The sequence below is a fragment of the Gobius niger genome, assembly GCF_951799975.1.
Source record: "Gobius niger genome assembly, chromosome: 9".
Taxonomy (NCBI): Eukaryota; Metazoa; Chordata; class Actinopteri; order Gobiiformes; family Gobiidae; genus Gobius; species Gobius niger.
The window spans coordinates 22,637,129-22,661,612 of NC_136860.1; the positions used below are offsets into that span (position 1 = coordinate 22,637,129).

Below are 24,484 nucleotides of genomic sequence, written 5' to 3' on the forward strand. Positions count from 1 at the left end.
AGCCAAATCCAGCCCTCCAGCATAGAAGCTCTGGCCCTCAAGATGATTTTGAGAAATATTATTACACAAATCAGGGACAACATTTTTTAAGTTCAAGTACTGAGAAATACTGTTAACTACTTAAAATTAAAATTTCTAAACAGCACCCAAATCATCAGTCATATGTTATGTACAACACAGGCATTTGTATAAAGTCGTGCTTTACAGGGCTAAAATTGGTAGGTTTGGCCCTTGCACTTTTTGCAATAAAGAAAATCAGCCTTCCACCAAGTAAACTTACCCCTGTCTAGGTTACAGACACTGAATTTCACAAAACACCAACCTCTCTCTGATTTTGACCAAATAACAAATAAATGTAACTAAACGCACTGACACTCAAATGCCCTGTACTTGAGACAGCAGACCCCACATATCCTGTACCTTTTTTCTAAGAACGTAAACTCATATAGACCCGTACAACAAACGGTTCTTCTGGCGTAAATAGATGTTATTCATCTCTACCTCCTGTGCCCATTAATCAAACCACTCAACAAAGCAGTCACTTACGTAACTCCTGCCGCGACCGAGTCTATTTGCAGGAGGCGGAGGGAGACACGGGTGCGACCCTGAGCAGCTCTGCGGCAGGTGTGGCTAGTCTAATGTCAGATGCACTTTGCAATCAGCTGACAGCTTCTACAGTCTGGGGGCTTCATAGGGAATGTTCACATGTGCATGAACCATAAAATGATGATATTCATAAAAGATGTTTATATGAGCTGATGAGTAAGTATGTGAAGATGAAGACTGATGGATCCAGAATGTTCAGATGTTAAAAATACCACTTACAAGATTAATTAGATTATGTGCAAAATAAATGTGCTGTACTGTTGTTCTGATTTTCATTCAGAATTAGTTGAATTATATGTGACACAATAGCTTGCTGTGAGCTGATCTGTTGGCAGCAAGTTGGAAAAAAGACACCAGCCATCATGTTTCATCAGTACAGTTGGCAGAACTCACTATCTACACACCAATGATGAGGCTGGTTTTAGACGTCCTGCTTGTGGCTGCAATTGGCACTGACCTGAACCCCATGTTGACACAGCACATGATCGCTGCCCTCTTGTTTAAAACAACCGCCCTACTTGGCAGCACTGGGCACCTTTGGCACTGTGGCTCTGTACAGTAGGAGGGGTGCCCTTGGCAGCCGCTGACAGTGTGCACACTCCAAAGTGTGGGAAAGTGTCGCCGGAACTGAGAAAAGTCAAGCATGTAATACAAGAATGGTTTAGGACAAATAGACAATAAACATTAGACTTTTCTAAATTCCTGCAGAGAAAATGCCGCCTTTTACAGCAAAATATACTGAACAGAAATCCCGATGTCTTCCCATTGGAGGTCCAACTGTGCTCCAGTCATCACTCTGATTGGGTAGAGACTCACAGATGTGTATCCACATCACAAAGGACTGAAATACTCACAGGCCCAGGTGTCCCTGTGCTACCCAATGACAAGGAGGAATATCAGGAAGATAGTAAGCATTATGTTCAAGTATATATTAAAAAAATGTTGTTCTACTATCCAGACACACGTGTTGCCCAGCTCTGGCAAGGCCGGTCTCTCTCTCTTTCAACAGACACAAACTAATTATACTTTATACTGTATGTAGACCAATTTTATGCAATATTTAGGCATAGAAACAATAACTATATTTTTTCATATCTGTTTGACCATCTCCTGATAAACAGTGGCCTGACAGTCTGTCTGATTTGTCAGGATAAGTTACACTGCAAGCAGATTGTCAAATACATGTATGCCTTGAGCACTGCTATCTGTACAAAGGGGATCCCTCCCTGTGTCTAATCCTTCTGACTAAGACTTGAATGCTACTTGTGTGATGGTATTTTTCCTCTGTGACTGTCAGGGGGATGAGGTCACTCTCCCACAGCAGACAGATGCTGAACACTCGCTCAGAGTCCGGCGCTCAGCCTCTGGGAAGTCTGAACAATGTGTGTGGGTGTGCTGGAGCTGACAGAGGACTCGATTTACTGCCCAGGAAAGATGTGAAGCAGGTGCTAGTTGTCTTTCTAAGAACTCTCTCTGTAAGAAAGACATGGCATGTCTTTGGTTTGCACTGACAGTGTGTGTAAAATAATATATAAGCTACATTACTGACTTGACAGTTATAATAGTATTTGTACTATCAATACTTGAATTACACACTCAAATAAAAACCACATTGAAGGATTCTCGCTCTTTGTCTAAAAATGAAAGAAGAACGAACAGAACAGTAACTTTATTTTTAGAACGTGTTATGTTGAAATATGGTGTAATTCCGTTGGGCAAAGCAGAAAAGGGAGAAAAAAAAGCTGAAAGTGGAGAAAACTGCTGTCTCCGTGGCAAAGAGACATTGTGACTCATCCTCATTTAGGATTAGATCAGTGTTGTATTTCCACACATTGAACAAAGGCTACAATATGCTATCCATGTAAATGTTATTGTAGTGGTTAATTACATTTTCACAATTCCATTGCGTAGTTTCATAAAATTGACTTCAGATGACAAGGGGCTGCCACTGCCCTCCTCACTATTGTCATGTCCTTGGTTTAGTCTGTCTCAACTCCTGACAAAACCGACTGTATGATTTACAATTCTATCGTTTTCAACTTGGAGCCTACTTAAGAAAATCCACTCACTTCATGTGTCAAGACATTGTTGTAATTTGCATATTTAGCATCATCAATCCTTCAGTGCATAAACAGCTAAGATAAAGATATTCAGTGAAGCATTTTGTTCTCTCCTATTTCCAATAGCTCCCAGTGCAGCGTCACAAAGGACTCTTTCTTCTCTCAATGAACTTCACTGTTGTTCACACTTATCTTTTGCCAAGTGCTTGATAACGCCGGCAGGACACTATAGAGGTGGGATGAATCCCATGCTTCAAAAGTACTTGACCTTATGCAGCTGAAAGTCTAGTGATTAAGGCTGCTGCAGGGCAGAACACTGCTACAACCCCAGTGTCACAAGGCAGCCTCCTGGCCAAGAAAAAAGTCAGGATTAGTAAATTGCCAATCTGAGTTTTTCATTGACAATTGACAATTGACAAAGAAAGGACACAGCAATGCACGTTCTAAGAATAATTTTTACTTTTCCAATGCCTTCAAAGTCAGTTTTCATAGACTTACTTTTCCTTACCTTGCTAGACAGCAGCTCGGGCATGTTTCAAAGTTTGGGTTTGCCTCTATGTCAGTCTCTCCTAAGCAGAGGTCATAGAGAAGAGTGTTCAGATTTAGCTTCAGGCAAACACACAGAAACCTGTCATTAAGGCTGTCTTTAAGCCTGAATGGATTTTACAAGGAAACCGTTCTTAATAGACATTTTTACGTAAATCTCATCGTACTCGGTCGGAGCAATAAGGTCTTTTTGTCAAACAGTCAGATTAAATGTTTTTATATTATTATTGGATCCGCATTAGCCCACAAACTCAAAGGTTGGTTCAGTCTCACCTGATCCATAATGCTATTGTGCCTTTGGGCAAGACGGTCGGTCAGATTGGTGACAATCGTTCTGTCAGTCTTTTACCCCTGAGCTTATTATGAGTCAGGAGTGATTGAATTCCACTAAATGCATAAATATTGCTGCTGCTACTTCTAAATATACAAGTTAAAAAGAACAGAAGTCAATTACTGGAATAGACCAAAATCTTGAGTAATTCTAACTATTGCACAGTGAAGACACTTTGTAAGACTTGTGATAATTGTAGGTTAAATATTGATAGCTAAAAGGATGAAGAAGCATATTGGGACTGGACACAGTGAGTCATGACTAGCAGCTAAAGAGAGTTGCGCTTTAGCTCAGAGCACTGATGTCAACGCTTAACATTCAGAGTGAGGGCCCTGACAGGCTCCTGAAGGCACTTGTGTTCTATCTCAGAGCAGAGTTTCATCTTTAGCCTTCAAGGCAAATCAGCTGTAATTACTGCTGTGCTCCACTGGGTCAGGCTTAAACCCGACACAGTCTTCTTTTAATCAGGGAACAAAGTCCTCTGTTCTTGCACTGACACTCAGGGTTTGTCACTGAGGTCAAAACCGTTTTCATACACTTTCAGTTTGCTGAACAGACGATAGTCACACTCAGCTAAAACTGCTTTAAAGGAACAGCGCCTTATTCTGAGGCATTTCCTGCTGGTGGAGGTAATTATCCCCATCAAGATCCAGACACAGAAATAATCAAACTAGTGGCACTAATTCTGATGTTACTGCTCTCCTTCTCATTCGTCAAACTGATAAACCCACTGTCCCATGGTGTTAAGGCATGATCCTTATGCTACAAAATCATATTATAAGGATTATAATGAATCATAGAAAGTCATTAGTTAGGAAGTACATTTAGTGATATGGGCTGATGACCTTTTGTGAACTTCCTGTTTGAAAAGATGAGGGAAGGTGTCTATTTGAGCTGCTATGTTGGAAAGTGAACCCAGAAAAGCTGAGGTAAAAATGAAAAAAAAAAAAAAAAAAAAACTTCTTTATCAGCAACTACAGAAACAAGCCATTCATCATCATTATGTCCATTACTGGCCTTCTCTCCTTCAGGCTGTTTTCAGGATAAGCCACTACCGAGACACTGTCTACCGGACTCTCCCAAACTGAGGTCAAAGCACCACCCATGTCTGAGCTTCGAAACGAGACTAAGGATTATAATGTTGTAATATCAAAAGAAAACTAATGAGAAAGGCATTGGAGGAGACGCCATTAAGATATCATGTGAAGTTTAGCATGTATTCTGCTACTACTACTTATCACTTACACATTTAGAGTAACGACATTCAGTAAATCCATTCAAACTCAATGCCAAGGACGAAAAAAAATAGCAGGGAAGAGTGTCTTGGTGTGTGTGTGTGTGTGTGTGTGTGAGCGAGAGGCAGGAAGGAAAGAGTGACGATCAAGAGAAATCTGCAAAACAAATCAGTCCAGCCCCGAGTGTGCACAAGACAAACAACCGCAGTCGCCAGGCAACAACAAGAGGAACAGCTCTCTGAAAGTAACAACATGGATCTGCTGGACATGTGCTATTACAAGTGCAGCGTCAGCAAAACTCCCATCCTCCTCATGGCCTCTCATGTGACTGTGAGCTGGCCACGGCAGCATCGCTCCCTGGATGAGTCTCCGGAGTGACTTCAGGCCAAAACCAACAACACACTTGGCTCAGTGTGCCATGCCAAAAAAATTCAGGGATATATAACACACAAATGTGGGGGGAAAATACAGCAGTGCAGTCAGTGTTCTGTTTGAGCCAGTTCAAAGCCTGGGTAAAATGAGAGGAGAGCAATACCTAAGACTGAAGACATGTTCAATATGAAAACAACTGCAGGGGAAAATACATGTAAGAGAGCCTCAGGGAAGTTTAAAGCAGACACACAGAAGCAATAAGCTGTAAGGAGGTGCATCATTGAGCTCATTTTATGCCATTGTAAATGTTATCTGGAAGTGCTTGAAAAACACAGGCATATTCATGAAAACAAAATTATAAACATACTTTAATCAAAAAAAAAAAAAAAAAAGTGTCAAAATGGCATTATGCGTTTGAACGGGTGCAGCATAAAGTTGTGAAATGTTCCTTCCAGGTGTATCCGCCAAATGCCGTTCAGCTCGACAAACACGACTGAGTTTTCTCTCTCTCTGCCCCATAAATCCCCACACGAGAGGCCATGCAGCACTTACCAAAACCACGTATGTGCTGGAAATAGGAGATACACTACAAAAAATTCTTTTCAACATGACATCCTACTACAGTTGTTTTTTTTTTCCAAAGTGATCGAAATACTAGGAAAACAGATACAGTCTGAAATTAATCTGACACCAGTATCTTATACAAGCAACAGTGTTTAGCTGTTGCCAAGGGCGACTGTGTTATCATATCTACAGAGCTGCAACCCACATTGACAAGACTCCTCATGACTGCTTCAACTTTTAAGATGAAGGAAAGGAAGGGTTAGAAATGGCAAGTTCACTGTCTGAAAGCAAGGAATAATACTTTTATTAATGAGTGGAAACTTTAAGCAATGTGTGGACAGGCTTTTTCATGAAGCATATAAAGCTATAAAAGTCTCCACAGTGAAACATACAATGAATACTGAAATATGAAAATGCTTGGTGAAAGAATATTTTAATCCTTTGTTTCTTCCTCAAAATATTGTTTTTGATCCACAGCCATGTTTGGACATGACAGTAGGGACAGTAGTCACCCTTTACTCTCCTCTTGAGAGACATTCAGCAAACTGTTGGAGCCAGAAGCAAATCACATGGCGCTGAGGCCGTCCTCGTGCCCAGCATATGTGCAGCAGCTACGAGCTATCTGTGCACCTCTATGCAGTTGGTAGAGCGGGTCGTCTCGTGATTAGAAAGTCACGGGTTTGAATCCCAACTCCCGCAAATGCACACTGTTGTTGTGTCCTTGAGCAGGACACTTCGTCCTACTTGCCTCAATTGCGTACATTGGTGTATGAATGAGAGAGTGAATGGGTGACTGGTTCCGTACTGTAAAGTGCTTTTGGCCTGATAAAGGTACAAAAGCGCTATGTAAGTTGAGTCCATTTTTGAAAGCTAAGACCTTCAAAACGGATTTAGGAGGATCTTTTGACCTTGCATTGTTGCCGCGTTGTCGTCGCTTGACATTTTGTTTCATTGCTTTTTGTTGCGCTTTTGTCACTTTTTTGTCACAATTTCATTACATTTTTGTTGCTTTTCTGTTGCTCTTTTGTGGCTTTTTTGTTGCATTTACAAAACTTTCTTGTCACTTTTTTGTTTGGTTTTTGTGACCTTTTCATCCTCATTTTCGTCTTTTTTTTCGTCGCCATTTTGATGCATTTTTCAAGGGACTTTTAGATTTGGTTAAAGTCGAAATGGAGAAAATGTGCTCGGTTCAGGCGGGGGTTAAGAGGCCAAAATAGCGGTCTTGTGCGCTGTAAAAAATAACTTTCATTGACAAACATACAAAGCAAATTAGACTTGTTTGCTCATATTCAAATCTTATCTGAGAACGGTTCCCTCTGACTCAAAATGTCATACGTACTGGGTAAACTCCTCTGACGTGCTGAAATACACTTGTGTAATTTTCTGTTTACAGTGGTTAGTTTTTCAACAGGACGTGAGGGATTGGAGGCGCTTCCCGTACATCTGTCCCGGGCCTTTTCGACTTGTCAGGTGCAGCAGCAGTAGATCTACAGTCTGTCAGCAGTGCACTTCATAAGGCCAGTTTCCATATTCAACACACAGCTCTATTAGGGTCTGACAGGGCAACACTGAGGGGCTGCACCAAGGAAGGAGACATGCTGCTGCTTGACTTGTACATAGTAAAGAACATTTTTGGTCTCTCCTCAAGCACAAGTGTAAAGGGTTATAATTCATTGTTAGGGTTATTCATGTGGCCCACTATTGGAGACCTGGTAGTTCTTTTTGAATGCACAACCCTCCGTAGTGTAAACATTGTCTTCATATTTGTGCTGTCCTTCAACATTACTGGAGGAATGTTTACTTATGTTGTTGGATTCTTATCATGTATGGGCCGGTCTGCTACATACTCAGCAAACTCTGCTCTCTGGCTCTCATAGCTTTATTTTCTCCCACTCGTAAACTCACACATGTTACACATATGCTTAAAGGGGGTTCTACATCTCCCGACCACATCTCCAAATAAACACTGTCAAAAAAGTCACATTCCAGTGAACTGTGAGCGCAAGACTTCTTCGGGCTGGGAGGATGTGTCAGGTCCAGATCAATCCAGGCCTTATTCACACTCGGACAATCTCTTCGGTGGCCCAGTTCTTCCTGTTGGCTTGACATTAGTGATCAATTACAGTGAGTAATGGGTCATTTCGGGTCAGAGTGTGAGAGTGACTGATTGCCGTGAGTGAACATGTGACTGTAAATCTATTGAGTGATCGGTTGTGTTCACAAGTGACAAACAACTGACCAGAAGGATTGACCCACTGACAATTGTAAAACATTTGTCTCCTCTGTCCGGAGAAAAGGGTGTGATGTGCAGGAAGAGACATTCAGCAAATGTTGAGGCCAGGACTTGAACCCAAAGCTGGGGAGACATTAACCTCTTAACCCCCACCTGAACTGAGCACGTTTCTCCAGTTTGGGTTTATTGGGGAAAAAAAGCTTCAAAATAGCGACAAACGGAGAAGAAAAGAGACAAAAATGTGATGAAAAAGAGACAAAAATGTGACGAAAAAGAGACAAAAATGTGATGGAAAAGAGACAAAAATGAGATGGAAAAGAGACAAAAATGAGATGAAAAAGAGACAAAAATGTGACGAAAAAGAGACAAAAATGTGATGGAAAAGAGACAAAAATGTGATGAAAAAGAGACAAACATGTGCCGAAAAAGAGACAAAAATGAGATGGAAAAGACACATATATGTGATGAAAAAGAGACAAAAATGTGACGAAAAAGAGACAAAAATGTGATGGAAAAGAGACAAAAATGTGACTAAAAAAAGACAAAAATGTGATGGAAAAGAGACAAAAATGTGATGAAAAAGAGACAAACATGTGCCGAAAAAGAGACAAAAATGAGATGGAAAAGAGACAAAAATGAGATGGAAAAGAGACAAAAATGAGATGAAAAAGAGACAAAAATGTGACGAAAAAGAGACAAAAATGTGACGAAAAAGAGACAAAAATGTGATGGAAAAGAGACAAAAATGTGATGAAAAAGAGACAAACATGTGCCGAAAAAGAGACAAAAATGAGATGGAAAAGAGACAAAAATGAGATGAAAAAGAGACAAAAATGAGATGGAAAAGAGACAAAAATGTGATGAAAAAGAGACAAAAATGTGACGAAAAAGAGACAAAAATGTGACGAAAAAGAGACAAAAATGTGATGGAAAAGAGACAAAAATGTGATGAAAAAGAGACAAACATGTGCCGAAAAAGAGACAAAAATGAGATGGAAAAGAGACAAAAATGAGATGAAAAAGAGACAAAAATGTGACGAAAAAGAGACAAAAATGAGATGAAAAAGAGACAAACATGTGCCGAAAAAGAGACAAACATGTGACGAAAAAGAGACAAAAATGAGATGGAAAAGAGACAAAAATGAGATGGAAAAGAGACAAAAATGAGATGGAAAAGAGACAAAAATGAGATGAAAAAGAGACAAAAATGTGATGAAAAAGAGACAAAAATGTGCAGAAAAAGAGACAAAAATGTGACGAAAAAGAGACAAAAATGAGATGAAAAAGAGACAAACATGTGCCGAAAAAGAGACAAAAATGAGATGGAAAAGAGACAAAAATGAGATGGAAAAGAGACAAAAATGAGATGAAAAAGAGACAAAAATGTGATGAAAAAGAGACAAAAATGTGATGAAAAAGAGACAAAAATGTGCAGAAAAAGAGACAAAAATGTGACGAAAAAGAGACAAAAATGAGATGAAAAAGAGACAAAAATGAGATGGAAAAGAGAAAAAAATGAGATGAAAAAGAGACAAAAATGAGATGGAAAAGAGACAAAAATGTGATGAAAAAGAGACAAAAATGTGACGAAAAAGAGACAAAAATGTGACGAAAAAGAGACAAAAATGTGATGGAAAAGAGACAAAAATGTGATGAAAAAGAGACAAACATGTGCCAAAAAAGAGACAAAAATGAGATGGAAAAGAGACAAAAATGAGATGAAAAAGAGACAAAAATGTGACGAAAAAGAGACAAAAATGAGATGAAAAAGAGACAAACATGTGCCGAAAAAGAGACAAACATGTGACGAAAAAGAGACAAAAATGAGATGGAAAAGAGACAAAAATGAGATGGAAAAGAGACAAAAATGAGATGGAAAAGAGACAAAAATGAGATGAAAAAGAGACAAAAATGTGATGAAAAAGAGACAAAAATGTGCAGAAAAAGAGACAAAAATGTGACGAAAAAGAGACAAAAATGAGATGAAAAAGAGACAAACATGTGCCGAAAAAGAGACAAAAATGAGATGGAAAAGAGACAAAAATGAGATGGAAAAGAGACAAAAATGAGATGAAAAAGAGACAAAAATGTGATGAAAAAGAGACAAAAATGTGATGAAAAAGAGACAAAAATGTGCAGAAAAAGAGACAAAAATGTGACGAAAAAGAGACAAAAATGAGATGAAAAAGAGACAAACATGTGCCGAAAAAGAGACAAAAATGAGATGGAAAAGAGACAAAATGTGATGGAAAAGAGACAAAAATGTGATGGAAAAGAGACAAAAATGTGACGAAAAAGAGACAAAAATGAGACGGAAAAGAGACAAAAATGTGATGAAAAAGAGACAAAAATGTGATGGAAAAAGACACAAGCAAGTGACAAAAATGCCACAGAATAACCACAAAAGCAAAAAAAAAAAAAAAAAAGACAAAAAAACAATGAAAAAGAGAACAAATGTGATGAAAGAGAAAGTCAAAAAAAGTTCTGACATCTTCTCAAATGTACAAATGCAAGAAGCAAGCTCCAGTCCATTTGATTTCTCTGGGATACATAATTGTGTCCACTCTTAACAGCAATAGATGCATCATGTCTCATTGGTGGGGGTCCTTGGGATTGGCCCAAAAAATATTACCACTTAAAACCTCTGTGGGTGAAAGTTATGTAAAACAACTATCAAATTGCTTTGTTTCTATGTTTAAATAACATTTTATTGCTTTTAGATGACATCAGCCCTTTCAAAATGCATGAATTTTCTGTTGCTACTTCCTAAACCACAATGACTAAACCACTGGAGGAGGGGGACCACACTCAGACTATGACTAATACTCGCACATACACTTTTGGTCTAGACGCCTTATCACAGTGTTGTAATTGTTCTGAATGGGAGACCAGGTGTAGGTTAACTGTGTGTGTTTAAGGTCACTTTATGAGCCATATCTTCTCTCTGAATCCACGCAGAGTCAATATTGTCAAGAGAAGATCCAAGAGGAAACAGAATAATAACCCCCATTTTCTTTCGCCAGACTGAGGATTGTGGGGGCAGATAAAACCCCATTCAAATACTTGATGTCACACGCAATACTAAGTGAGAATCCGCAACACATTCAAAGTGACCAGAGTAGACCAATTGAGGGCTGAGAGCTTTCCGATGGATTGAATTGTGGGGGGAAAAGTCAGTATTGGAGCGGTTAAGGGAAAAAAAGAATGTCTTTGGTAGAGAAAACCTAGGTCTGGTACGATTTATGGCTCAGCGATGGATTATTAGGAAGAATAGAAAAAGTGACCACACAGGAAGTAAGAGGAGAAACTGAGTGAACTCCTGAATATTCAGTCTCCAGATGAAACAAATGTATTTAAACGGTAGCACAGTGGTTAGCGCGCGTACTTCACATCTCAAAGGTCTCAGGTTCGATTCCCACCAGGAAAGGGGCCTTTCTGTGTGGAGTTTGCACGTTCTCCCCATGTCTGCGTATGGTTTCCCTGACTACTGAAAACATGTACAATAGGCCAGGATGTTTGAGAGTGTGCATGGGGGACGACGGATGTTCATTAACATACACTGTCCCGACCAAATCAACCAATAAGTAAATAAATGAAATATTAATTTGACTGATGATTGCAATATTTATGCACACCATAAAATAAAGATTTGATGGACGCTCTCCCCAGAAATCCTACCAAATAATTGATCCTGGAGCGTTGTAGAGACCACCGTGATTGAAAGTAAAGATGCCATGCTGACCACTCATACAGCCGCTGGTTCACTACAAGGTCAAATATGCCCAAATATCAACTTTTCTATTCGCATAAAAAGTTGCATAATGCACCTTTAATGTTTTGTTGTTTTTGATTGAGCCACGATCCAACAATCAGAAAGTTACCTGTTCCCAATGAAGCACAAACTAGAGTATGAGCAAAATCAAATTAGGCACACACACATACAGGACCCGTCAAAAGTTTGGAAACACTTTTTATGTATCAGCTTTTCTTTATTTGAACACTATTTACATTGTGTGATTCACATTGAAGACAATGAGCTTCATATGGTCGTAATATATTTCAAAGTTTGATTGATATTGTGTTGATATCCTCAAAATGCAGCTTAAGGCAACCCAGGCTCAGTTGTAGCGCTGTTTTTAAACAGTAAGAGCACATCCCACTCTATACATATCCTTCTTTTTACTACCAAACATTACAATACAATGTGATGTTTTTGGTATAAAATGCTGAGACGTGACCATTTTGACAGAGGGAGATTAAAAGACAAGGTCTATTACAAAAAGGGAAAATATTAAGATTTATTACAGTACTTTACAATATGTTCTAAATGCGTATTGGTTATTTTCATGTACACAAACATTTTAATTACAATACTTTATTACAATTACGCTAGGATGAATCTCATCAATTCACCTTCTGTTGATGTCCACAGAATCAGGACATGGAAACAAGGCAAGTGCACAGTACAAGCACAGACATTTTTGTGTATGAGATAAAAGTAATGCACAAGTAAGAAATTAAATTAAGTTAAAGATTTTAGGTCATAGCAGCAAAATTGGGGTCAATGGTTTACTGAATAATAAGATTACAGTTGGTTTTGTTACTCCAACTGCACCATAGTCAATACTAGCACTTGTAGAGATCCTCCTCAGTCTATATTTGTCCCATTTATGCCTGGTCATGCCAAAGGTGTTGCCACGTTTGCGAAAAGGCTGGGAAGTTCTTGTCCCGAAAGTTGATCTGAGATTCCTGGCGGCGATCGTGAGAGTGGCGTGGCGTCTCCAGGTCCCAGCGCCCAAGACGGATGTTGACAGTGATGCTGTGGCAGGATAAACTCAAGAGTCACATGCGCACATTAAAACCGGTGGGGGGTATGCTCTGGCGGGACACTTGAAAGCACAGTCGGGTGTTTGAGGAGCGGGACAGCATGCCAGAGGAGCAACCGTACACGTCCAAGTGCCGGGCCACCACAGTGTCCGAGTCACCTCTCACCTCTAGTCTGGACATTTTTGCCATTGCGGGTGATAAACGAGCAGGAAGCCCAAATATGTCCGGGAGTTTCAAGTTCACAGATTGTTCCCGATGGAGATAAAACAGGATGCACATGTCCTCAGCGTCAGAGTGCTAAAATACAATCAACAACGAGTATGTCTGAGTCCCACACGATTCCTGTGAAGTTACAGCGACTTCTAAGTCTATTTTGTACAATGTCATTCCCTAAAACAGTGGTTCTCAAGCTTTTCAAACAGCTCAGTTTAAAAGAAAAGTTACATCTTCGTGGGATATAATTAGTCAATAATCTTTGGTGAGAAAATCTCGTCAATTACCAGGTGTAAACTACAAAGAAAAATACATTGGAAAAACTAAATTGCAATAAAGCTTGAACTGGAATTAGAGAGGCCTAATGCCACACATACCTCACTTTTGAGAACCACTGCAATAAAGAGACACTTCCACACAGCAGATAACTTTACCCCAAACCATTAAAAACCACCGCTTCTGAATCTGCCCAGACCCAGATGGCGTTACATAATATGGCACAGAAACCAGTTAAGGGCACCTCGCAACAATACTCGAGTTGTTGAGAGTGTGGAGAGAGGGACAAGTGTCTCTTTGTCTCAGGCGCTGGACAGCATGGTGGAGGTGAAGATCTGCTGCAGGATTTGGGGGATCTGCTTTGTGTCCATGGCGACGAAGGATCTGCCCGCTGGAAGGGTCTTCTGCAGTCTGGAATTCAAAAGAGTACAAATGAATGAATTAGGGATGACAAGAGCAGTTTAGTTGCACATATTTACTTTTTTTCTTTACACCGTACCACCGATTGTATCTTAACATGAAAAATATGTCCTGTTTTGCACTACTGTAATCGAGCCTAGTTACAGAAGCTTGCTACTGTGCAATATGAATCTCATAATCCTGTAGTCCTACTGAATGAAATTGTTAATGTCTTCTTCTTTTTGTATCATAATCACTGTAATGAGTTATATCTGTCCTATGTTGCTGCAACAATATGTTCAGGGCAGATGACAGTCATTCTCAACACTCGTGTGCTCATGGCCACATTTAAACCATTAAGAGACTGACCAGTCTCATGCTGAGCCATGTCAGAGGAGAAGTTTATGGCATAACTCAGGGCCTAGAGCTGAACAACTAAATGAAGAGAAGAGGAGAGCATTTAAACTGTTCCTTCCATTGATCCAGACTCTGGGGAACAAGTCACAACCACAGTAGAAAGACACAAATATCTTTTAAGGTTTTGAATCAGATTACAATATGTAATTCCTATATATTTACTTAACACGGTCTCTCAAATATCTTTCACATCAACAGCTTCTCACCTTTCTGCCTGGTCGCCCAGGGAGCCAATAAAGATTGCGAAGGCGTTGACCTGAGGGTCTGAGGTCAGGACGTTAGCAAAGCGCTCAGGTCGGATCCCGTAACGTTCTAGGTTGGCATCACTCAGCACCACCACAAAGAGCTCGTCCGCCTCCTCTCGAGACAGCTCCTTAATGCTGGCTTCAGTCCCCTCCAGAGTGTAGTCCCCACTCATGCAAAACTGTGCATGAGCGTGCATAGTCTGCAGGAGTACAATATTACATATTAAAAGAAGTTAAAAGTATCTTCAAATTATTGAAAAAAAAAAGTATTTTTAAAATGTACCTTCATGACTTTAAGTCGTTCCTTGTTATTTTTGGGGATTTTATCAGCTCTAACCAGCTCGATGTCATAGCCATCACCCGAGTGACCCATGATGTCATACTGTAAAAAAGGAAGGGTAAAGGGTGTAACAAATGTAATTTTATAATACTCAGTAGTATCTACTGATACATCTGCTGTTAGGTTTTCCACATTATTACTTAATGCCAGTTCGTAGGGTTATGCAAGAGCATTTACATGATACACTGTTGAACCATGCTAAATCATTTACATACTTCCCTTTGTGATGTAACAATTACTTGAGTTATTTGCAATAGGCTTCAATAGACTGGCGTATGAATGACTGAACAGCGTCACATGCAGAGTGCGCCGTCCATACTGTCAATCTACGCGCTTACATAAGCTATCTCGGTCAGGCTGGCTCCGTGAGCTCAGCTATATCAGGACACACATATTATGTATAAGGGATATTTCTAATAGAGCCAGTTATGACTGCGGTTGTAAAGGGTATGCGACAGTGTGGCCCATCTATTCATATTACTGTTGCTGGGCAGAGGCGTTTCACGTGGAAGATAAATAACATTCCTGACTTTATTTAAATGTATTTTGTCATCTATTGAATAATCATTGAATTACCAAAAGGGCATTGAATAACATTACAGTTTGACTTTTAACCTTATTGCTTGACTGGTTAAACTGTGAATGTGAATGTTTAACCACCACACGCACACAGAAGTGAACGTCAGCTTCTTAGAGGTCAACTTGTGCAGAAAGTGTCATTCCATGCTGATGTGTGATACTGATACGTGATTGGCTTAAGTGTCAGGGGCCAAGAAGTCTGTCTCCTTCCAGTTTTTAAAGACACACTCACAGTCAGTGCTCAGCCGTCTCGTTCTATTTACTCACTTATCTTCTTCATCTTTAAAGTAATGTTGATTTTTCTCAGAACTAATGGCGCTGGACTGACCTAGTTTAGCCTTTATTTTGGTGAGGCTTTACACCTATGTTGTTTTTTTTTACCTTGAACTTATGCTCATAGCTCTCCAGAGCCTCCATGACCATACACACAGCCTCCATGGAGCGCTCTAACCGCCCATCAACTCCATTGAAGCGATACATACTGCCAGACACGTCCGCTAAGACACGTAACCGCTTGGGCTTTTGCTGGGGAGTCCCGGGCTGTGGGAGGCAAATAAGGACACAGAAATACAGTAGTTATCATCAAACAACACATAACAGTTGGCCATTAAGTAAAGTATTATTTTGGACAGTGTATTGTTGAGTGTAGCAGGCTGTCCTGAACTAAAAACATTGAGGGAGGGTGCAATTATTTCATAGTGCGCCTTCGGGCCAGAACAAAAATATGCAATGCTTGGAGCTAAAAAGGTATGGCTAAATATTATGCTCGGTGTGCATGATTAGTGTGAAGCCTGTATGACAGAAAAGGGCATGTGTGTGAGAAAAAGACAGAACATATAATGACAATCCTGGAGAACCACTGGAATGCACTGTCTGAGGTCCAAATTATGCGTTGGGTCTGGGAGTAGCGTGTTTGTGGGCGGGGCTTAAAGGGAGAACAAATACTTAAGGAGTTCAAGTTCACAGCCACAACCTCTGGGTCCATCTCTCCTCTGCGTTTATAAATAGCCTTCTCTCCAGTCAGGCCATCGATGATCTTAGCATCGTCCAGCTCGCCCAAAGCCTGGTTCTTCAGCCACTGCCGCTCTTTGCCTTTTGCCTAAAACCAAAACACCAATAGTTAATGTAGTGTCAACATTTCTGAGTTCATCATGAGGCAATCATTTGAATTGGAGAAGATGATTTCATGTTGGTGTGGTCAGAAAGTTACATAAGAGGAAAACTTAGATCATGAATTGGATCCACCATGAGACAAAGCACGTACAAAACTTTTTCGCCAATGCATTTTTTCCACTGCATTTGTATTTCTGTCCTTAAAAAGCCTTAGGTTCAGACAGGGCAAGATCACTTTCCCCATCTTCACTTTGGAAAGTAGAGGAAGCCTATCTCGTTACAGAAACTATGGTGTACAAAAGAAGGAACTCAATTACCCTCCACCACACCCACGTCTAGGTGCAGCAAATACTACAATTTCCACTTGTTACTGTAGTGGCGTATACATTCCCCTTGGGGATCCAATGACGCGTGCAGACTAAACATCATGCTAAAGATTAGGCGTGTGGCAGGGGAACTATCAATTTTAATACAGAAATGGCATTGATTACTGGAAGGGGTGTGACTCCTAATGACATGCTCACAAAATGACACAGGGCAGAGAAATACAACGCTGAACCACATAATGACTTCCTCCAAATGATTGTTTCCCCCAGTAAGGTCATACTTTGGATTCTTTCAGACTAAAAAGGAGGTGCATTTAAATAGTATTCCTAAATTAATTTCCACACATTTTGTTGTACTGTTTAAACAATTTAAAAGATCAAGATTTAATTTTGTTAAGCAATAAAAATAAATAAAACAGATATTCCTTTTGATAGCACACGGTAATACCCCAATTTGGTCACAATTTTAAGCTGTGAGTGTATTACAAAGAATTCAGGCCATTGTCTTTCCCTTCCTGTCTGTATGCCTTCCTCAGAGCATTTCTGGTCAATTCCCAACATGACACCTGATAAAAGCGAGCTCTACTGTTTATTTCAAGGAACAGCAGCAATTGTTGAAAGATAAATGGTAAGGGCTTTCCCTCAGGCTAGACCAAAGAGGATCGAAACAATACTCGTGACTTTGCTGAACGCCTGCCAGCTATGATTATAAGTATGTGCATGAGTGCATGCGTGTGTGGGAGGGGGTCTTCCTAAATCACTCCACAGGTATGATCAAAAATAACATGACTTCAGAGAGTATTGTCGACTGTATGAGCATGTCCCGGGGCCAGAGGGACGCATACAAACAATGTCAAATTTTCATGTGTTAAGTGGCAGTTGTGGACTGGGCGCAAACACCTGGATGAGAAAACAACACACCTTGGCGAATAAGGCTTCACACCTGGGGAGTCGGAATTAGAGCACGGCTTACAAACGCTGCTCTGTAATCATTCTTATGTGCATCATTTTTCTCTCACGAACACACAAACACAATACACTCGTGTCCCCTGAGACGCCCAAACAAAAGCAGGAAAAACATCACGAGAACTTAGACAATCTCTGAGAGTCACAGGAGTCATTCAAGGGACAATGGAATATGTGCATGTACAGTGGAAGAACAAAGGTGAAAGAACGCATACAATGAGCAGTGCTTTGTAACGCAACAATACACAATTCTTTCCAGACGACATAACATCGTCTTGTCTTTGATACGGATAGATACAGACGGCATCTCGTCATAGAAGGGGGCGTGGCTTCGCCGAGGGGGAAAATAGAATCTTCAGGGAAACACCAGTTTTCACTCTTTTTAGCCATTTTCTGGTGGAATATGAACTTATTTATGCCATACAAATAAAGTCATGTGTAAATCGGGTCCATATGGATATTTTCTCACAGCAGATTGTTCGGTAGAAGTGAAAAAACGGCAGTCATAGCAGGCTATAGCTTGCGTTAGCATTAGCACGATGCTAACATGTAGCATCATGTTAGCATTCTCTGTTTTTTTTAATGTATTTATGGGCTGTTGAACCACTTTGCCCCTCTCCATGTCTTTGTATCTTTATTTAGAAGAAAGCTATATTCATAATTCAGCATTTGTTAAAGTAGTTTTTGAATAATTAGAGAAAGTTTAGATTTTTCTCCAAATTGTTTTCCCCCTTAACTGTTTTCAAACATGACCATATATGGGCGATTCCAGAGATGCCGTCTGTATCTATAGAGTACTTCAGTGGCCTTTCTACTTTGATGTTGTCAGCATACTCATACTTATAGCCAAAGCAAATCCTGAATATTATTGTAGTGATATTACTAAAATAAATATTCAAAATGATCTAAATGGGAAATAAGTAAAACACCTGACTATGTGGAGTGGTGTGGATACCTGTAAAGTGTCCAGGATGATGCGCAGACTCTGGACCTGCCGTCGGACAGCGCTGGAGAAGCGTTCATAAGTTGCGGCGTCATACTCGCTCATGTTGATCTCTTTTAGCCTGATGAAGTACAAATAAATAGTAAATGTGACATTAGTTCATCATCTCATGAAGGCTTTATACCTTTGGAACAATAACAATTGATAACAGACAGTTAAAAGAGGGAACATAGTAACATTGTACAGGCACAATAACGCCGTTCAAATCCCATGCTGTCTGAAAGGTGTTCAACTCTACCACTTTCATTTTTGACACACATGCCCCAAACAAAGACTATAATAGTACAATGTTGATAGAAGCACATTTATGCTTCCACAATGGCCGTCTTGTAAATGGTCTGTCTATCAATCTGTCCTTTAATCTTGGAGTGGCTCACTGATAATCCGTCTCAGGTGTGGTTTAGGCTGGTCCCCTATCTCCTCTGTGTGGTGAGCCAATGGGTGGGCACTACAGTGACACGACACTTGAAGGGGTAAAAATCCATAGGAGACAACCAGACCACGACCACCGCACAGTGTTGGAACAAAGACTTCAAAAAGGCTTTGCTTAATGTGTCATGTCTGGTAACAAACCGGCTTCTCATGGGAGTGTTGGCAGGTGAGCCTTATGTTTAGGCTGCAGAGGTATCAGTGGTGCAATCACAAACTCTGCACTCTTTCACTCAAGAGACGAGTGTCAGTTTACCAACGCAGTGTTTGGAGGGTGTGACCGTTTCTACTGCACCAACATTTTAAATGACAAACAACAGAGCAAAATAAAAAGGGATTACCTGATTGTGTGAGCAGTTACGTTATATGTTTTACTATTTATATTCTATTGCCCCTTTATTTATTCAACTTTATTATTATATTATCCTGTTCTTCTGCACGACAAGTGAATTTCTCCATTGTGAGATCAATACAATTCTATCTAACCTTATCTCTTGTAAATTCTTAAGTAGAGGTTTGTTGAGCATAGCTACGCCCGTTTTGTTGCTCTTAGCTACTACACAGCTACTTGTGCATGGAATTGACTCTGTGCATAACTTCAAATCATAACCATGCCACCCAAGAAGTGACTTCCTGTTTCAATCACATAGCTCATCTCATTGATCAGTTCAGCAGGTACTTGCAGGTGCTTTTATTTTGGTGTGCTGGATCGAAACAGGAAGTCACTTCTTGCTACAGCTTGAATACCATTTTTAAACACAAAGCATTTGCATATGATTAAAGACTTGTGTCCATGTTGTGCCTTTATACATTTCTTTTCTGTCCTTCAGTGGATGCTATGCCGTGTACAGCACAGCTTCACCAGACGGCCCACACATTCCTGAGCATGCCCAGTGTGTTTGTGCATATGTGTGAGGATGTGCTAAAGAGCATGTGGGCAAGGGACGCACCGGCCAGCAACTCCAGCTATTTCCTTTGAATTCCTCAACTGTTACTTAAACGGGAAGAAAGGGGCACGAACGAAGGAAAAGACAACAAACACAGGGAGAGGGAGTGTGTGCTGCTATTTGGGACAGTGTAGACAGTACACCGAGATTTCACACAAAACAACCACAAAAACAAGAGCAGGGAGGATACCACTCCCTGCAGCTCATCACACTGTACAAACACTAGCTATTTACAGCAGAGACAGTGGATTAATCCAAGATTTTTGAAATAGTGCAACGGTTTCCCAAATTATGCTACAGGTGCCACTGGTGGGACAGGGGGTTTGGATCATCATTAAAAACACACCTAGAGTAGTATTTGGCTTCATTCATGCAGGTTCAAGTAATCCTGTAATCCTGCTGAAGCTCTCTGATCTGTTTTCCTTGGTTTTGTTATGTTTCATATGGATTTATTTACTATATTTTTGTAGTGTTGTTTTATCTTTTTAATTTTGTTTATTTACTGCTTTTTATACATATAGTGCACATACTGTGTTAAAAAAAAAAAACGTTAATGAACTTTTTTATGACATGGTATAACGTAAAGTTGTATAGTCCCAAGCAACTAGCAATTATTTACAATTAGTATTTAAGTATAAGGTGAGTGATCTTTGCATTGCTACACCTTGTCAATTGCAATCTCTATAGGCTATATTTTCAGTTTGAGGTACAGTAAGCCAGTGGCAGCTTGTCTTCACACATACTTCAGCCTGTTTTTGCATGCGCCTGTGCGTTCAAGGGCTTATGGAATAATCATACTTTGATTGATGCTTGACCTAAAGTCAACACTGCACATACTTCCGCCCATTTCCAAGGAAGAAAATGTCAACCTGTGGAATAAAAATAGTAAAACAAGCAGGGGTCTGTTTCTAAATAGGGACTCGGTGACACAGGGGTGGAAGTTCAGAGCTAGCGAGCACATGAGGGATTTTCAATGGGCTTGAGACTGAGAGATGACAGGTATACAGATGAACAAAGAAGAGATGATGTAACATTTCAGGCACAAAATAGGAAATAACAACCACGAGATACTGCGCACTTGTTGTGAAAGCTGCAGGGAATGCCATTGGTAGTCTAGGGAAAAGGGCAAGTGGAGAAAACAGGACAGTTTGAACATAAAACACACAGAGACGCCCTTCATGGCAGAGCGAGGGACAGTGGTGCCCTCTTCACCCTTCACTGTGACATTTGTGGGAGCATAGACACTTGCATTTAGCCTAGTGTGATGAATTGGAGGCTTTTTCCTGATTTACCAGAAAAGGGTTGTGGATATTTGAGGAGAAACTGCTCTGGACTCGGAAATAGTACACATGGACAGTATTAAAAAGGCCACACACAGCAACACCTGTTCAACATTATGCATACAACTCGCTTCTGGGTAGGTGGAAAATCATTGACAGTGAAAAACATCTGTGTGGTAGCTTTACCCGATGCCAACTAGGAGTTCCCACCTGTCTTTGAAGGCCTTTTCAGCCATTTCACGAGCAGCTTTCTGAACTTCCTCCGGCACCGCATCCTTTTCAGCCTGGGACACCTGGTACACTTTATGTCCTGCATCAAGACGATACGGGCCCCCTTTACCACCGAGGCCTGCTGTGTCTCTGCCGCCTGCGCAGAAAAAGAATGCATTAAACACTATCTCATGAAGATAGCGAAGCAAAGTGAGGTTTGTTGGTTGGTACCTGTGCCACCTGCCCACTGGTTTCCACCGACATGAGGAGCATTCGCTAGATCGATTTTGCCATGCTTTGGAGCGGAGACATCCAAGCCACTGTCTCTCTGAATTGTGATCTGAAAAAGAATTTACTACAATTACCAACTAACAAATTAGTTACATGTTTGTCATTTACATTTAGAGGATTATCTTTCAGCAATCGCACTCGAACACTTGGACTTATCTGTACAGTGCAGGAACCCATCAAAAACAGCCACTGCCGGACACTGTCCACACCTTTAACTGTCATGCGATGTGGCAGTGAGATGAGCAATGCCTCATCAGCAGAGCCACTGCAGCCATTCTTAGTGAGGATTAGTTTGAATAGTTTGATGTGCACCACTTTAGATAATAAACAAAGCATGAAGCTGGTTAATGCAAGTGCAATGAGGGGTGTTCTACAGAATGTGCTGTTCTTGCAGCTTTATAAGAAGAGAAAACATAATCAACAATATCAAAACTGTAAAGAGCTGTTGTATTTAAATCACACTATTTAGAAAGTTAATGTGCAAAGAAAGAAATGCTAATTCAAGTCTGCATGGAAAGGTTTTCTCCTTTACTTTCAGCAAATCCACGCTCTCCAGTCACTCATTGGCCCCAAACATACAGTGATTTCAAATTTAAATCTGGCCTTTTCAAGACAACAGTCTCTATTTACTCATGCATAAGAGTATACGATAAAGGACAACACTGGTTTGTGACCATTTGCTAAGAGAATGGAATGACTAAACATGGTTATATATGTAAAATCTCAATCCTGGATCAATATATAGAGCTCCGACAACATTGTGAAACTAGAAGTCAAATTCAGTTGGTAAATCGCCATCTTTACGTCCTACTTCAGGATCGCATCCTCTAAAGTCCAGCTGTGTTGGCTGTGGGCTCAGGCGGATATCTCTCTTGGCCGTCCCTTGCATGACAAAAAGTGATGTTAATGGAGGAGGGGTTGTTTAAGGATTCCTCCATGGCTAATTTAAAATGACAAACAGACAAAGTGTCCCAGTCACTAAAGCCAATAAGCACATATGCATTTGGTCTTTGCATGACTGTGACGTTACTAAGGCCCCTCAGGGGTCTGTCTGTCTGATTGTGTGTCCCAATACATGAGCCAACCTTAACCCCAGTAACCAGAGAGAGTCCGGTGCCATAGCTGTGGGCTGAGGTAAAAAAGGGTCAGAGGTTTTGAGCCCATCATTTACGTCACCTCCGGGAGCTGACTTCCACTGCTCTCTTATTACACACTAATACAAATGGTTGGGACATTTAGGGGGTTATGGGGGTGCCTCATGAAGGGAATGCAGCTTCAAAGACATAACAGTAGCGGGACACACTGTCCTTCTCCCTATGTTATTACGATTATGAATGCTAATGTGTAGACACTGGATAAACAAACGTTTTTTCACCTGACAACATCATCACCCATAGAGCAAAATCAATATAAAAACAATTCCATAAAACAGATGGATCACTATGGGTGTAAATGGGATATGGATAAAGCCAACATGTGTTTTATATTTAAAATCTCAATTGGTTTGGTTCCCATTTCACTAACTGAGAATGCAGTATGACAGTACAATCCCAATCTCTAAAACATCTCATGACTGAAGAAACAGCTTACGTATATTAAAAAAGCTAATGTTACATGGCCTTAATTTCTATGAAGTTAAACTTGTACAATTGAGTGATCATGACATATTTATTAAAAACATAGTTTACTCAGTAGTTTCCAAAATAATGCTGTCATCAGTTACGCTATCTTGTTTCTTTCTGTAAGCCCCTGTCATCATGCTAAAGCCGGTGACATACACAGAGAGCATCCTTTATTAATCACTCATAACCAGGAAGAGACTGAGTAATGCTCTAAGTTTAGGTTTTAGTGAAATGGGGAGTAGCATGTTACCTTCAGTGCATTATAGAGCTGGTGTAGGATTGTGCACTGATGGGAGAAGCATTAGTTAGCCCTGAGTGTCCTGTATCATATGTCTCTTGGAAGTGAGTCAGCCAGTACATGCTCACGTATAATAGTGGACACTTCTAGCTTAGTATTTCGAGTAAATATGCACGTATCACAACATACCATGAGTAAGGAGTGAGTCAAGCATTTAGGCTATACATTTAAACTTTTTTAAATGGACTAAAACAGTGACATAAATTGAAACGTTATGTTTGAATGAAAAATGCTACTGACTAGAGGCCTCATTGTTTTGTATTAACTCTGCAAAAAGAGAGGAAAAGACAAAAGGCAAATGACTCTGTGGGGAATTCTCTGTCTTCATGGCTGTGAGAATATATCTGTGTAAACCACTCAATTTGACCACCGAGTTCCCCCTCGATCTCATCTGCAGTCCACACCCCGTCTATCAGGATTAATAGGCTCATAAATTTTTGATTCTGGCTTTCAGACGACGGCAGGTGTGGAGTGATTTAGGATCCCTGTATGTGCGCCCCACTGTGACCTTCAGGGTGTGCGTCTATGAATCAATACAAGTCTGTGCAAGAGGGCTGCAGTATTTACATCTAAGGAGAAGAAGAAAAACACTATTGTATGTTCACAATCACATTTATGAGCAAACAAGCTGTGTAATAACTTTCGATTCAACTTCTCTCTACACAGTGCTATCTCATTATGTGGACAAACTTGACAGAACGAAACGTACATAAAAATCTAAGGAATAAGGAACAGTATCGTTGCTTGGCCTTTGCT

General features: G+C 40.3%; 1 protein-coding gene across 1 annotated transcript in view; it reads right to left on the reverse strand.

The window, feature by feature from the left end:
* Nucleotides 1-13,246: 13,246 nt before the first annotated feature.
* The window catches only part of vwa8 (von Willebrand factor A domain containing 8), a 37,328-nt gene continuing 26,090 nt past the window's right edge, over nucleotides 13,247-24,484 (reverse strand). Inside the window, exons 38-45 of the mRNA XM_079562420.1 lie at nucleotides 21,749-21,857; nucleotides 21,518-21,674; nucleotides 18,604-18,712; nucleotides 16,217-16,342; nucleotides 15,625-15,783; nucleotides 14,608-14,706; nucleotides 14,286-14,524; nucleotides 13,247-13,674 (exon numbers count right to left, since the gene is read on the reverse strand). Of these exons, the coding sequence (XP_079418546.1) occupies nucleotides 13,566-13,674; nucleotides 14,286-14,524; nucleotides 14,608-14,706; nucleotides 15,625-15,783; nucleotides 16,217-16,342; nucleotides 18,604-18,712; nucleotides 21,518-21,674; nucleotides 21,749-21,857 (1,107 nt within the window). The 3' untranslated portion in view covers nucleotides 13,247-13,565. The remainder of the gene's footprint in view (nucleotides 13,675-14,285; nucleotides 14,525-14,607; nucleotides 14,707-15,624; nucleotides 15,784-16,216; nucleotides 16,343-18,603; nucleotides 18,713-21,517; nucleotides 21,675-21,748; nucleotides 21,858-24,484) is intronic.